The 14,916-nt window shown below is 47.4% G+C and overlaps 1 protein-coding gene across 14 annotated transcripts in view; it reads right to left on the bottom strand.

The window, feature by feature from the left end:
• Positions 1-14,916, bottom strand: part of si:cabz01090165.1 (LRR and FN3 domain-containing protein) — a 286,173-nt gene that overhangs the window by 20,944 nt on the left and 250,313 nt on the right. For all 14 annotated transcript variants that reach the window (XM_036131571.1, XM_036131567.1, XM_036131572.1 and 11 more), the window contains one exon: positions 13,837-14,141. In XM_036131571.1, the coding sequence (XP_035987464.1) occupies positions 13,837-14,141 (305 nt within the window). The remainder of the gene's footprint in view (positions 1-13,836; positions 14,142-14,916) is intronic.

Consider the following 14,916-nt stretch of genomic DNA (forward strand, 5'->3'; position numbering starts at 1 on the left):
TAGTTAGAAAACACTGGATTTCACAGCTACATTTATTTATCTGTCGCACTGAAAAGCCCCATCAGAAAAAAAAGCTGAAAAAGCTGATGACATCACTGAGATTCAAGAAATTCATTTTCAACCAAATTTTCAGTCAGACATTTCCTGATTGGTTGATCAGATTCTGTTGATGACCCAGCTTGGACCAAGCTTCATTTCTCCAGAGCACCTTGGTGTCCACAGACGTCTGTGGTGACTGAAGGGTGCCCACAGTTGGTGTTCTGGGATGCTGGGTCTGGTTCTATCCATCATGGTTCTATCCATCATGGTTCTATCCATCATGGTTCTATCCATCATGGTTTCTCCATCATGGTTCTGTCCATCATGGTTCTGTCCATCATGGTTTCTCCATCATGGTTCTGTCCATCATGGTTCTGTTCATCATGGTTTCCTCCATCACGGTTCTGTCCACCATGATTCTGTCTCTCATGGTTCTGTCCACCATGGTTCTGTTCATCATGGTCCTTTAACATGAAGCCAAAGTTACGAACCACACCTCCATGAAGCCAATCAGCATCCCGCGCTCATCTTAAAAGCAACTTCAAATCCATGTCTCAGCCTGCTAACCAGCAAGCGCAAACGGATTGCATGTTGGATTTCGAATCAGATGTCCGATTCAACCCACCCCCAACCCCTTCTCCACCATCGTAGCTGAGTTCATCTAGCTTCCAAGACGTTCCTCCATCCTCAACCCATCAGAGTGTTTTCTCCCTTCAGTCTTCAGCACTCCCTATCACCCCGTTATTGGTCCGGCAGAAGACCACCATGTTGGGCCCGGTTCTGCCAGAGGTTTCTTCCTAAAGGGGAGTTTTTCCTCTCCACAGTCGCTTCAAGCTTGCTCATCATGGACAGTTCATGCAAACCTGTGTTTATCAAGTTGGACATCTATCTTAAACAGATCACCATATGGACTGAACAAACTTCTTCTATCTCCACTCCACCACCAGTTTCAGACCTGGGGGGGAAATATTCCTGTTCTCATACATCTACTTATGCATATTAAAGTATAATTCAGCATTAATGTTCCTGCCGAGGTCTGAGCGCCAAAGACTTAAAATATTGTGTCAATAAAATCCTTCTAATTGCCATTTCTTCCTCTGTGAGTTTTCATCATGGTCCTTTAACGTTCTAGCTGAGGCCTGTAGAGTCTTAAGCAACATTCAAGCTGACGAATCAGGAAACATTTGACTTCCAAGAAGCTGCTCTTCTCCTTTAAGTTTTTATCATAAAACATTTAGGAAGAAATGCCACAAAGAAGCCTTATAGTGATAAAAGATCCAAAGTAGTAAAGAGATTATAAATACAGGTTAAATGAGAAATAATTGATTAACGTAGAAATTACTTGATCTAATCTGAGTCCCATCATTAACACCCTGGTGTCGTCTAGTGGTCCCTTTAAAAAGCACAGGTTGACCCATAAAACCCGACCCAGCTCCTGAGCCAGACTTAAACCTGGGTTTACGTTCATGAAGTGGACCAGACAGCAGGAGTGAACAGTAACAGGCCGCTGCTTAAAGTTTGCTTCAGTGAAACTGCAACATCAGATCAGCTGGACGTCGGTTCCGCTCAGAGCTGCAGGGACTCTGCTCTGATGAAGCTGATTGAGATCATGTCAGATGAAGATGAAGGACGGCGACAGAGAGCACAGCTCCTCACTTTCAGGCTCTCACTACAAACTAATCTATAATTCAGGTGTCAGGTGCTGCAGCAGAGTTCCTGTTCAACCAGCGGAGAACAGAGAAAGGGACGATGACAAAGCCGAGCCTCTGGGAGCGGAGACGTTGTCTGCATAGATGTGTGAAGACAGTAAAGGTCAAAGGTGGAGGTGTGACAGAGACGGCAGGTCAGGTCTCAGAGCTGAATCTGCTCCTCAGGCTGTGGTCCTCTCAGAGACACGTTCACCACTGATGCTGCCTCTGCAGTCAGGCTTTAGCTTCATGCACACCTAACATCCAGGGTCTGCGTTCCTAACCAGACCGTTTCAGCTCTTTGCACGTCTCCAAATTCACAAAAGATGAACCAAGTTAATCCAGCAGATCAAAATGCTGCATTTGGAAGTTTACCGGCGTTTGGTTTGGCTTCCCCTGGTGTTGGAAGCCATACTTACATCTGTTGGTCAAATATTTCAGGTCCTACTCGACCCGTAATATTATGTGGAGGACGACGAGGCGACGCAGTAAAACACGACATTATCAAAGCTTGTGACATCCTCAGCAGGTCAGTGTGGAGGCTGCTGTGGACAACACGGCTCTCCTTCAGGGCGCCTCGGCCCAGGGGCGCCACAACGCTGTGGTCTGCTGTTGTCCAATCAGACGGCTGCAGATGACAATAACTCTGAGATAACGTCTGCGTGGTCAGAATTATGCAGAATAAGGTCGACTATAATGGGGAGGGGGGGGGGGGGGCTACAGGAAGGGCTTTTGGAGCCCAGAGCAGAAGCAGGCTGGATTCACAGTGTCCTGACTGGGTCTGAGGAACAGGAACTTGGTTCTGTTCTCAAACCCACAGCTGCTAACACCAAGCCTGGTTCTGGTTCTGGTTCCTCCTGTTTACGAGGAAGTTTCCTTTCCACTGTCGCCTCATGCTTGCTCCATAGGAGGGAAAGTTCAACGCTCAGACATGATGAAGGGAATCTGCCTGCCTGACTGAAATGAAGAGCTTCTGTTTGGTTTGGTTGTTTTAGGTGAATTAAATGAACTGAATGAATAAATTCTTGTTTCTTAGAAGAGTGATCATGTAAACGGTGGTTTAAAGGTTTGGAGGGACAGGAGATCAGGTCCAAACCTCTCTGTGTTTTGGTCGGTCTGTGGATCATCGCTGAGGAACAAGCTGAGCAGTTCCACCTCATGCTGGGATAAAGTGAAGAACCCAGAGGGCAGAACAGCCTCTCTGCTTATTAGCTGCACCTGTGTCAGAGAACAAGTTAGAACCCAGAGTAATAAAAGACGAGATGACTGCAGTTCAAACATGTCAGGAGGACGTTTCATTTAAAAGCTCTGAATAATGCAGCACGTGTTGTTGGACGATACGACGGCCGCGTCAGGAGAGAAAAACGAGCGTCTCTCCGTCTCCTGGTGGCAGCCGCTGAATAATGCATCGGCCACAGCCTGCAGAGACAGAGCCGCACTAAATCTGAGCCACCATGGGAGCCTCCATCCACTTTATGCTCCGCTATGAATTCACTCAGCACAGAATCAGAACCAGGCTCTGGACACAAACTTTATAGGTTTCATTTCTTTCTGCAGAACCGAACCCTGCAGTTATTCCTGCAGGCAGGATCAAAGACTGGACCGTCAGTCTGATCAGGTGACCAGCATGAACATTTAAATATTACTGTTATCTCCTTTATTCTGGTGGCTGCAGCCTGCTTGAAGCTGAGGACGGCACAGGAACCGGTTCTGGTCCGCACCAGCTGGTACCGGACCTTACAATCTGGATGTGTAGGTGCCTCCAAATATGATCAAAAATGTATTTACTTTAGTGTTTTGATTCAAAAAGTGAAATTCAAACAGCTTCTTTTTCTCAGGACGTTCCCCGATTGTAGAATAAATGTTCTGCAGAACTTAAAGGAACAACAGAACCACCTGTTCTCAGACTGCTTCAGAGAACCAAACCGCTGTAGGTTCTCAGTTTTGATGCCTTTAGTGAAGTGGGATATTTTTTAGTTTTTCCCATAACTACAATAAAAATGACCCTGACATAAAGTGAAGGTGTCACACCCACTGCCTCCAGAGGGTGAAGAGCTGCCAGAGTTCATCTGACAGAACCTCCATCAGAACCTGAGGGACCAGGAGCTCCTCCGTCTGACACCATGCAAGAAGATCAAGGAGTAAATTCCCCCCCGAGAGTCTGACTGTAGCGCTGCACGCCTTCACTCTTCATGTCAACGGACGTTCTCCAGAAGATCCGCTGCTCCTCCTGCTCCTGAAGACCCGATCAGAGACGGAGTTCCTTTACGTTGGTCAGAAGGTCAGGAGGAAAGCCTCTCTGCAGGCCTCCTGCCTCTCAGCCTCCCAGCAGCACCACAGAAAAGATAAAACAGCAGAGAGAAGCAGCATCTGAGGTCGGAGGGGAGAGGAAAGAAAGGAGGCGCTGAGGAGCACGAGGAGGAGAAAAGCAGCAAACCTGCACCCACCACAGGTGACTTTGGTTTGACAAGGAAACAAAGGGAGGGATGAAACATGGGGGTCTCCCCCTGGATGCTGCTGAGGGTGGAGGGAGGATGGAGGGATGATGGAGGGATGATGGAGGGATGATGGAGGGATGAAGGAGGGATGATGGAGGGAGGATGGAGGGATGATGGAGGGAGGATGGAGTGATGATGGAGGGATGATGGAGGGATGATGGAGGGATGAAGGAGGGATGATGGAGGGAGGATGGAGGGATGATGGAGGGATGGGTTCCTCTCTCTGATGAAAGGATCGTTTCAGCTGAACTGAAAGTTTGACCTTTTTTTCTGTTTCTTTTGTCCCTGAAGGTCAAACAAAGGAAGCTGATGATTCTTCTTCTTCTGTTTTAGGGCTGAGCTGCAGGTTTCTGCTGCTCTAGAATAACGGATGAATGTTCGTCTTCTTCTTCTTCTTATCTGGAATAACGGATGAATGTTCGTCTTCAGGTCCTTCCTGGGGGTCCAGTTTATTCAGAGTTATCATGTTGACCCGGCTGTTCTGTTGACATCATTCATAGTTTCTCCCTCTGCTCTTCACCTGCATATCAACTGATCAGCTGCCTTTAATTCTCAGTTATTTCTCCTTTCAGCGGATTAGTGAACACTGATCAGTTTATTGGTTCACTGCTGTGATAAATTCACTGGTGGACAAAGAGCAGCTGCTGTGCTGTCAGGTGACTGCTGTCCTCCTTGGTGGTTAATGTCTGATAAAACAGTTAATTACTCTTAGTTATAGCTGTGTTATGCTATAATAACGTCATGATGAATAATTGATCTCAGATTGAATTCTGAACAGTGGAACTCCACTCTGGCTGCAACATCAGACCCTCCAGGCTTGGACGGCCCTTCCTCTCTCCAGGGGTCCTGCTGCTATAAAACCTTCCTCCCACAGACACACACACTCTCTTCAGCTCTTCACTTCTGCAGACTACCTCTGAAGGAGAGGAGCTGTGGAGAGAGGAGCACATCAAACCCAGATGAGGGGAGGAGGAGGAGAACCTGGACGGTTTGATGTGAGCCTAAAATCGTGTCAGCTGGTGTCCTGGACGTCTGACCAGCAGGAGGAGGTGACTCCAGGGAGAAAAGATGGAGGAGATGAAGGCTGGAGATGACATTAAGGTGACTTTGTAAAGGGGAGGTGCTGATGGAGAGCTGGATGGGAGGATAAAGAGGAGGAAAGCTGATGCCTTCATCACCTCAGCAGAATATGATCGTCTGTTTCTCTGTTTTCCTGCACTTCCTCCTTTCTGTGCAGCAGCTCTGCAGCAGCCTGTCCATCCTTCATCCCAGCCTTCCCCTCCCGTCTTTAATCTCTCCTCCAGGAGCAGCCGGGATGCTAATTAGAGAGTTAGTGCACACACGCATATTGAAATGGGCCCAGGAACAGAAAGCCTTTCATGCAAACCCACCAACATCCACTCCTGCTGCGGGACAGAGGAGGGAGCGGAGCAGGAGAGAATATTAACGGGGGGGGGAGAATCAATAGCTTCATTTCCTGCTGCTGACAGAGGCTGAGCTCCTCCTGCACCCCTCATCCTCAGAGCGCTCCAGTGTTTGTGTGAGAAGGTGGTGAAGATAAAGCTGGGCAGGTTATTCTTGGCCTGGGGCAGCGCTGAGGAGGAGTGATGTAAAAACAAGCCTTCCTCTCCTTTCTGCCCTCGTTAACACTGAGCCTGACCGACAGGAAGAGCCAGAGAACGCAGCGTCATGTCAGTCTGTTGTCTCAATGCTTCAGCCTTCACTTCATCCTGCAGACGCTGCAGCAGCAACTGAAACCCTAACTGTGTACAGAACGTGGTGGAAACCACAGAGGAAGAGGATTTGTAGAGCGGCAGGTTGTGATGCTCCGTCCTGTTCGCCTCCTCGGCCCGGAGCAAAGCCAGCAGCTCTACGTTGATCATTTATTCATCCTCACCTTCTACGTCTGAACTGGGCATCTTATTTAAGTAGTTGCTGATGGTGTTCCACAGGGTTGTGTGATTGGATCATTTGTTTTGTCATGTGGCTGAACCCTGTGTGACCCGCTGAGGTCCTACCAGCCCCTCTGACCGGCTGACGGTCTGCAGCATCACTAAACATCAGCTCTACGCATCAAATCTGCATTTCAGCCACAGTAACCGAGCTGCCGTCTGGGAATCAGTTGTGCAACAGAGAGACTTGTTATGTTTGCAAACTCAGCTGCAGAAACAGCGCCCCCTACACCAGGAGATAAAACTACAGGAAGGAAACGGTGAAACCAGAGCAGCAAAGCTGCGATTACTTCCTGGTTATACTACAGATCAGCTGGTGGCATGTTGAGCCGGTGGTTTTATACATGCAGGAATGGTGCAGAGGTTACAGAAATATACAGAATTACATATAAGAATGGCAAACTGGTGCGATCTACAAGCTCTTAGGGCAGAACACAATAAAAACAATAACAATAAATTAATAAGAATGAAAACAGAGACATAACTGGACAAGCAGAGGTGGAGCGGGTCTGGGGACGGGTCCAAGCAGCTGAAGGAGACCGGTTAGAACCCTGATGGGTCACTTTCAGCCCCGCTGTGATTTATGGACCGACAGACTCTTCTGTGCTGGTTTCTGCTGCAACGGTTGACTAAAAGAAGCTTCTAATAGCACGAGAGTCTGCCAGCAAGCAGCCTATACGTGCATCCAGCCATGAGGGACCTTCAGTGGCAGTAAGTGGACCAGCGTTGTGCCTGAGGACATGCTAGTTTGACTTTAGTCTCAATGAAAGCAACGCTTCAGGGAGTCCACTTTGGTTTCAGCCATTTTGTTTGCTAATGGATATTTTCTGTGACTGACTGAAATCCTTTTAGTTCATAATTAATCAGAGTCCAGGAAGTCTTTACGTTCTGCCTCTCAGGTCTGACATCAGCTTCTCCCACCTTTAGGGTCCAGTCAATGAGCTAATACCATGCTAGCTGCTGTGTGCGTCCTGTCATTGCTAACAGCTCTCACCCTGGCAGCTGTGCCACGAACACGGCAGAGAAGTGGGTGAGAAAATCAGCTCAGAGGTCCCAGTGCTGCAGAATCCTCAGAAACGAGGTTACAGGAATGCAGAGAAGGCAGGATGCTTTCATCTGGGGTGCATAATTTGCTCGTCTGAGCTGAGTGGGCAGCAGAGATACTGATGAATTCTCTGCTTCGTCCGGCTGCTGTGGCGGGGGGGTTAACGCAGGTCTGAGCTGGTGGCGGCTGGCGGGAGCAAACATGCCATCAGTGTGGCTGCGTCTCAGTCTTTGGGGAAGGAACGGACCGGACCCAAAGCAGAACTGAGCTGCTATCCTGCTGCAGCGTCTGGTTTTAGTCCTCATTTAAAGTCTTCCTGCTTAGCTGCCTGCTTTTCATCATAATGCTCCGTCTGCCTGTTTATAGATGCCATCAACGACACAAACGCCTCCAGAGGGCTTCGCAGCTCTACGCTCATTTTGCAGGTGAAACGTGTTGGTGGTGCAGGAAGCCTGCAGGAGAGTATTTTTAGGTTTAGTGAAACCAGAAGTCCAGTCTGCTGAGCTGGGTCTGCTCCAGCAGCTCAAACCCAGGAAGAACATCAAGGTGATGCACGTTTAGTCCGATTTATTGGTGTTAAGGAAGGAGACGGAGAGGAGGGGACTGCAGACTTCAGGGCTGCTGGGATCTCTGCTTCTTCTCTGGCTGTGTGTGCAGATCAGCTCAGGTCTGACCTCTGGACTCATTAAGGTCTGCGTTACACCAGGAGGCAGCTCTGTGCTGCCCTCCAGTCCCTAACCTAACCTAACCTTAACCAATGCTGCGCTGCTCTGACGGTGTTTTAGGTGGGGGGGGGGGGGGGGGGGGGGGCAGCTATTCAAAGAGAACAACACAGAGACAAGAGAAATATTACCTTCAGTTCCTCACAGACTGTTTTACTTCTTTCTAAATCATGAAATCTGGCTCCTTTAACAACCAGGGAACAAATCCATCCTGTAAGCAGCACAAAGCATTAATTCCCAGCGTGTGAATCATGAGCCGACGGTTTTATGCAGTCGTTGATCAGAACATTAAAATGTGGCGTTTTGCACAGATTGAGCCGTCTCAGGTCCTGGTCTGGTGTGGAGACGCTCTCAGGTCTTCTCCTGCTCCGCTGGAGGGTGGAAACAGCGAGCTGAAGGCAGCAGCAGCAGAGGAGAACGCTGCTGGGTTCCTCCAGAAACTTTGCTGAGTCCAGGAATGCAGCTGTGACCTTTACAGCTGCAGGAGGCTGCAGCTCTGCCTCCAGGTCCCAGAGGAGGCCGGCTCTGCTCAGACGGCTGAAAACAGCCAAACACTCCTGAGCTGCAGAGCGTTGCTCAGCTAAAGAGCAAACAGCAAGAAATGACCAAGCAGCACAGCTAGTCCGCTAATATCTACGTCTGATTTCATCTAAAGAACCTATGGGAGCCCATAACACCAGAACCCTGCATATTATTTATGGGATCATAATAACAGGCTGAGTTGTATTCAAAATGTGGTTTCTGGTAGGTTTACTTTTACACCTTTAATGTCTAAGATATTTACTGATTATTGGTCTGTTTCCAGATGGCTAACGAATGAATTATGAACAGATGTCCTCACTAGCTTCAGCTGAGTATCTATAGAACCGTAACCAATGAAGATCTGTTTGAGACTCTTATTCTGGAAGCAGGAAGGACGTAAAATAGATTAGAATCACCTTTATTTGTCCCTCAGTCAGCAGGAAGGTTGCAACAGAAACACAAGTGATGATGATAAAGAGGAAACAGAGACAGTGGAGGTGTAGGAATTAAAACTGTCCAGGCTGCCAGGCTGCGTGTGACATTTGAGCCGTTGGGTCGACTAGTGAATTTCTCCATTGTGAGATCAATAAAGACTATCTTATCTGACAAGCAGAGGAAGAGCTCCTCTGTCGTGTGGAAGCTCTGTGGAAATGACAGAAACAGCTGGAACACCTGGTCCTGCTAGCATCACCTCCTGAAGCGCCTCTTCAGCTTTTAAGGAAGCCGGACCAGTCGGGTCAGACTGGCCAAAGCTGAACGGGTCCTTTTAAACCCCACTGGTCCTCAGGACTCTCCGTCCTTCATGCTGCAGCACACCTGCATCACCTCCTCAGCAGCCATCAAGGCCTCTTCATCACCACCTTATTGAAGACAAGCAGGAAACACCTGAAACCTGCAGGACGGAGGGTCCAGTGGACCGGGACTGAGTCCTCCACCCGAGCGCTGCTGCTCCCCCACACCATGTAAACCCCACGTTTGCTTCAGGACAACAGAATCAGAACAACTGCAGCAACGACTGAATGAAAGCTTTAACCTCATCCTGGCCTCAGCAAGCAGCAGGCTGGAGCCGGTCAGTCTGGGTAATAACCACCTCGCCACTAGGGGGCGCTCCAGGTGAGTTAATGGCAGATAAAACGTTCAACACCACGATGGAGGCGTTAGCTGCGGTCCCGATCCGTTTATCTCTGTTGTTCTGCTTGTTCTGTTCAGCGTTCTAAATAACGCTTTAATCAGAATGTTGCATTATTATTATTATTATTATTATTATTATTATTATTATTATTATTACCACCATTATTATTATTATTATTATTATTATTATTATTATTATTGTTATTATTATTATTATTATTATTATTACCACCATTATTATTATTATTATTATTATTATTATTATTATTATTATTATTATTATTATTATTATTATTATTATCACCATTATTATTATTATTATTATTATTATTATTATTATTATTATTATTATTATTATTATTATTATTGGCACCTGGGGTCCAGACTGCACAGGTAAGCGTGAGAGGAAGTGTGTCTGGCTTGTTTCAGGTGAGTTTGCCTCCTGGAGAAGACCAGAGGCTCTTTGTGGACACGGTTCTTCCAGAACCTGAGAACCAGAACCCCAGAGTCCGTATAGACTCCAATAAACTGACAGATGGATTAAAACATCCCAGCATGAGATCTGAATGGTGGTGTTTATCCGTCTGTCATTAGGACGCCAGGCCCGGTGAGTGACCCCCCCGCTCATCATTTCAGCTCCCTGAGCGTTCTCTCAGGCTGAGGGCTGCAAAGTGGCCCCTGGCGTCCCGGCCGGCGTTTAGAGGGGAATAACGGCCTGTGGACATGTTTCAAAGTGTCAGCGTGAAATGGCTCTCTGATAACTCTCCATTATGCATCCTGCGTGGCGTTGCTGGGTGACAGCAGAGCCTAAATGCCGGTGGAGGCGTCCGTTGGTCACTCAGAGCCGTGGGCTGAACAGCTTCTGCACTCCAGCCACAAACGTCCCCTGAACGCCTCATCTGGTGATTAGGAGGGACTCATTAAGCTGCAGGAGCTGCTCTTTTATTTAAACACATTTGAAATATAGAAGAGACGGATTTATAAAGTCGTCTCAGGAATATTGTGTAAGATAAGCACTTGAATGAATCTTTAATGTAAAAAGTGCTGCAGCAATAACACTGAACACTTCATAAAGTAGAGAACTGCTTTACATTTATCTTAATGTTCTCTCACCGCTCTCTCTAAAGCTGATTTTCCAGCTTTTATCGGTGCAGTCCTGATCGAGCGCTCAGCAGCAGCTCCCTGACTTTTAGAGCTTATCTGCACCCGTATTTTTTGTGTTTTAAGGGAAGCTGCTTGCAGAGCTGAAGCGCTTCCTGAAGGGTCACAATTACCTACAGCCTGCTGCAAAACTGACGTCACGATAGAAACGCCTGCATGAACGATCAGTGTAAGCAGGTAGTTATGTAAGCTGTTGGCTGTCTACAAGGAAAATCAGCCATAAGAGAAATGCTGCACAATAAACTGAAATCATCGTCTCCTCTCCCATCCCCCCCCCATGAGGAGGCGCTGCAGCACTTTTTACAAACATTCAAACATGCTACTGGTCTCTGTGCACCTAAGCAACACATTGCTGGGTTCTGCAAGCGTTGCAAAAATACGTAAAAATGCTTCAAAATAAGATGAAACATTTATGCAGGATCAGGGCACCTCCAGTGTGACTTCTGCTTTTTACAGGAAACACCTAATTGTCTCTAAAATGACCGATCGGTAGCTGCCATTTTAGTTTTTTACCCTAAACTGGCGTCGTTGCTTCTCCACCGTACAGAGCGGCTGTGACGCTGCGCTTCCTTGGGACCGCCGCTGGAAGCTGCTCCATGAAGGCCTCTTCCCTCTGAGCAGGTTACGGTCTAACACCGCATACCTGGTGGTAAAAACTGAGCCTTAACGGGGTCACGCTGTCTGCTAATGGAGACCAGCGAAGTGAGGAAACTAATTTACACAGCGTCCGTCCTGCTCCGCCGCTCTCCTCCTAATCAACGTCAGCTCCGCCCCGCTGCAAGCACGCACAGATCACACAATAAAAGTCCATCATTAATACAAAGTCAGACCAAAACAAGTCATTCTGTGGAAGTTAAAACTGTTAAAACTGTTAAAACTGCGTCACTTCTTGTTTTATTGCATCCAGTTATGTTGTAGTTTGAATGCAAAGAAGTGCAGTGACACATCCAGGTACCAGCAGTGGTCTGGCTGTCGACTGTGGCACCGAATGGTTGGTGAAGAGCTGCTCAACCTTTCGCTCAAACACGGAACCAACACCCATCTTTAAATTCACCCATTTTCACAGACCTGTAATTCTCATGCATACTTAACATCTTTCCTACATTTCTGTCTGTTAAACGTTTGCGTGCCTCAGGGTCACAAGTTCTCCACATTTACTCCACCTGATAGTTTGTAATCGGCGTTAAGGTTGCTGTTTCTGGTGCCACCACCACTCAGAGGGCTGCTACGCTGCACACAGCTATTCAGCTCAGACAACTGGCCCAAGGGCACATCAAGGTGTGGCAGCACGAAGCTGGAATCAAACCAGCAACTTTCTGATGGCATGAAGAGCCGCTCAGCCCAACGACTTCCTGAGGAACACGCCTGGACGGCTTTAGACCAGAAGCTGAGGAAGAGTCTGCCCTGACAGTTAGGAACCACAGTCAGCGGTTGTCGGTGCAATGACCTGCAGACCTCCAATATGGCGGCCATATGTAATGCTAAGCTCTTTTCCTGCTGATGCCAGACGGAGATGAATTCTTAGCAACTAAAAGAATCTTCTGTTCATCTGGCATCTGGTCACAGAGACGCATGTGTGAGGTAAATCAATGTTTCCACAGCAACAAACCAGGTTGGCTCTAAATGACCCAGTTCAGTTAAAGCTCAGAGATATAATTTAGCAGGTCCCATCTCCACTGCTGATTTTCTTTATTCTTCTTAATGGAGCACAGGGCAGATTCACAATGAGGAGGCTTGCTGTTCATTAGGAGCGATAACTCTGATCCAGGAATCATTCCAGAGGAAAAGTCTCTAAAAGTCATGAGGTGAAACTAGAGAAACACGAATAATGAACGTCTATCTGACCGTTCCTCTCAGATCCACCAGGGAGACATTTTATCTCCATTCATGGCTTCATCAATCACCTCAGCTGGAGGTCAGTTTGCAGAAATGCTCTGGGCCGACCAGAAACCCAAAAATCCCAGCTTTGGTGTGATCAGTGAACACACCAGAGCAGAAACAGCCGTTTTCAGTAGTTACTGAGCACAGACGCCTCAGAGTTCTCAGCTCCTTCCAGCCTGAGGACATCTGAGGACATCTGAGGACATCTGAGGACATCTGAGGAGACACAGCGGCTTTCAGGGAGGAACCTTGTTTCATGTCAAGGGAGAGTTACACCTCAGCACTAACAGGAAGCTTTCTCTGTTTCTCATGTGGAGGAATCCACTTAGACATTCCTAGGGAAATAAATGAATGCTAAGGTGAGGGTCTACTTTTTAAAAATCTCTATTTTACCACAATGATCCAGATGAGGTTAGAACCCCGTTTTAAATGTCGTCCTCTGCTAGAAAGACAGGCAGTAAAATTAAGCAACACTCCCAAAGACCCATGACAATCACAGGAACATTAAAAACAAGAGAAAATCAGGAAAAACATGTAATTATGACTGAATTAAGCTCAAATCTCCGCAGTATCAATTTAAAAGTCTCAAAGATATTAAGTCTCAATTTGCAGTCATCAGTCAGTAATTATCATTTATTTTTAATACATATTTATCATGTTCCATGTTTTATAAATTGTTTAAAAATATATTTTATTGTTTTTAAATGCAGACATTTCACCTTCTGTTGCTTATAAGAGTCGATGTCACAAGTAAATCTCTGCATTGTCAGATCAATAAAGTTCTATCTTATCTTATCTTATCTTATCTTATCTTATCTTATCTTATTTTATCTTATCTTATCTTATCTTATTGATAACACATTTGCAGCTGTGGTCATAATGCCGTGATATTTTGGAATAAAGTTATCAGTCTGTGCTGCTAATCGCTAACATAAGATGCTAAGGACATATGAGTAAACCCTGCAGAGCGGTGTAACGGGGACTGCTCACTCTCTCAGCCTTCTTAAGGCTTGTTATGTCTATACATTGTGATTAATTACAATCAATAGACATGAAACATGCTCCAGTTTGTCCTTTACAGCAGTTTCTGGTTGCCCTGTGATTCTGGCCCAGACCCAACCGGTCCCTTGGACCCAACACTCAGCAGAGAGGAACCATTTAGCACAGCAACCAGCACCGCGGCCTGCACTGCCTCACCTGTAGATCAGGATGTCGTCTGTGGAGCTGTTGTACTGGATCTGGTACATGCGGACCCCGGGGATGTGGTTCTGAGGCGGCCAGCGGATGACCGCGGAGCTGGAGCTCAGATCCGACACGCTGACCCTCTGCTGGTCGGACCTGGGCTGGCTGACGTTGGACTTGATGGACGTGGGGATGTCTGAGGGCCCGGGGTCCGGGTCCAGTTTGGGGTCAAAGTGTGGAGAAGGGTTGACGACCAGTTCAACAGGAGCAGTGGCCTCTCCAGCGGCGTTGGATGCGATGCACGTAAACTTTCCAGAATCCTGGAAAACAGGACAAGGAGAGAGAAATGAAGCGGCGCTCCACACCTAACCCTGGATGAGAGATTCCTTTGAGGCCTGGCTGCCTCTGGTGCTGCTACCCAACAGACGGTGGCAGCAGAGATGATTCTTTCCTCAACAACAGAGTCAGAGGTCTGCAGCGAGGGTCCAGCCCTGGAAAGCTGCTGTTTTCAGACCCGTCCCTCGTCCAACACCCCTCAGTCCCTCATCAGCCACTCGGCTTTCTAGAACCTTCTCCTGGGTCTGACTAAACTATTTTCCTCAATCTTCTGTCTTTTCCATCGCCGATTGCTCTCACCGCTTCTTCCCCAGAGCTGTGAAGGCAATCGCCTCCTGATGGAGATTATGGTCCATCGTGTTCCAATCACTGCTGTCTTTGCCTTTCTGCACTCTTATTCTCAGGAATATCAAAGGCTCATTCTGTGAATGAAGCATCAGGATCGCAGCACCAAATAACCTGATGGCTTCAGATTGATGAAGGAGGGACTGATCCAGGTAACACGGCTCGTATCACTCAGGCCTGACATCAGAGCCCTCAGACTCTGATAGCAAGCTGCACGCTCTAGTGTGACCCTGTAGATACTAGGTCTGTGTGTGTTATCTGTCTGTATCCTCAGCCTCAAAGGAGAGTCACCACAGAAACACATGGAGACAATTAAAGCTTCCTGGTTCTCTGTGAGCTTCAGCGTCTGGATCTCAGGGATCTACTGTAAGTCCAGGACTGTCAGAGTTCCCCCAACAGCCCAAACATCTCTGC

This window comes from Fundulus heteroclitus, unplaced genomic scaffold, assembly GCF_011125445.2.
Source record: "Fundulus heteroclitus isolate FHET01 unplaced genomic scaffold, MU-UCD_Fhet_4.1 scaffold_44, whole genome shotgun sequence".
Classification (NCBI taxonomy): Eukaryota; Metazoa; Chordata; class Actinopteri; order Cyprinodontiformes; family Fundulidae; genus Fundulus; species Fundulus heteroclitus.